We start from the raw sequence: 1,125 nt of genomic DNA, 5'->3' as shown, positions 1-1,125 counted from the left end.
CTGCATAAGACAGACACTCCCAGAGGGGCTGTTTATAGACCTCCCCCCAGGAATGCAATTCTCTTCCTAGAGTATTAATATCAATATTCCTTGCTAGGAAAAGAATTCAGTGATCTCTTCCCAGCTTGCACGTCTGTTTATAGGCTCTCTGCAAGAAGAAAATTACGACTTTTTTTGCCCGACCCGACAGGCGCTCAGACCTTATGGTTGTCTTCCCTTGTTCCCTAAAATCGCTGTTATTCTGTTCTTTTTCAAGGTGCACTGATTTTATATTGTTCAGACACACATGTTTTACGATCAATTTGTACAGTTAACTTAGTCATCACAGTGGACCTGAGGTGATGTACATCCTCAGCTTACGAAGATAACAGGATTAAGAGATTAAAGTAAGACAGGTGTAAGAAATTATAAGAGTATTATTAGGGAAGTGATAAATGTCCATGAAGTCTTCACAATTTATGTTCCTCTGCCGTAGCTCCAGCTTGTCCCTCCGTTCGGGGTCCCTGACTTCCTGCAACACTGAAGATATTTTGTGATTAAAAAAAATGGATTTTATAGTCTTCCCCTTATATTTACCTATTATAATTTATCTTTGTGTAATAAAGAAGTCTGTCCTATCACTTAGTTTTTTTTTTCTCATTCATAATTCAACTGCATGATTGCTGTTAGGAAGTCGAACCTAATAGAAGGATATAGTGAGAATTTATTGAATGGAGAGCTCATTCATTTAAAAAAACACAAAACAAACCCTAATATATCAAAGAAGTTCTAAATTGTCTTAACTCTGTGCCTCTGTCTTAATTTTTTAACAGATATTCTTTGCTGTCATCAGCATATAACCTCAATGAGAATATGAATTTGCTATGTTTATTTACTATTATATTTCAGTAGCACACAGATATTGTAATTACTGAATATTTCTACCTTTTTTAAATGATGACTCTAATAAAAATGAGTCAAAAGTTGCCATTTTTTAAAAAAGTAAACTTATCAAAACTTTGGGCTGTGTTTTAGAAAGAAAAGGAAAAAAAAAAGGAAGAGAAAAGAGAGAAAAGGAGCCAGAAAACCGGCAAAACCACTTACAACTGAAAAGGTAAAATTCTTTTTTCAAATTATTTTATTTTA

The 1,125-nt window shown here is 34.0% G+C and overlaps 1 protein-coding gene across 1 annotated transcript in view; it reads left to right on the top strand.

Annotated features, from left to right (window-relative positions):
- Positions 1 to 1,014: 1,014 nt before the first annotated feature.
- Positions 1,015 to 1,125, top strand: part of SMAP1 (small ArfGAP 1) — a gene marked incomplete at its 5' end in the record, with an annotated part of 75,112 nt that continues 75,001 nt past the window's right edge. Inside the window, one exon of the mRNA XM_017871325.1 lies at positions 1,015 to 1,093. Within this exon, the coding sequence (XP_017726814.1) occupies positions 1,015 to 1,093 (79 nt within the window). The remainder of the gene's footprint in view (positions 1,094 to 1,125) is intronic.

This window comes from Rhinopithecus bieti, unplaced genomic scaffold (genome assembly GCF_001698545.2).
Source record: "Rhinopithecus bieti isolate Rb0 unplaced genomic scaffold, ASM169854v2 scaffold_4709, whole genome shotgun sequence".
Classification (NCBI taxonomy): Eukaryota; Metazoa; Chordata; class Mammalia; order Primates; family Cercopithecidae; genus Rhinopithecus; species Rhinopithecus bieti.
This window is presented reverse-complemented; position numbering and strand designations above follow the sequence as displayed.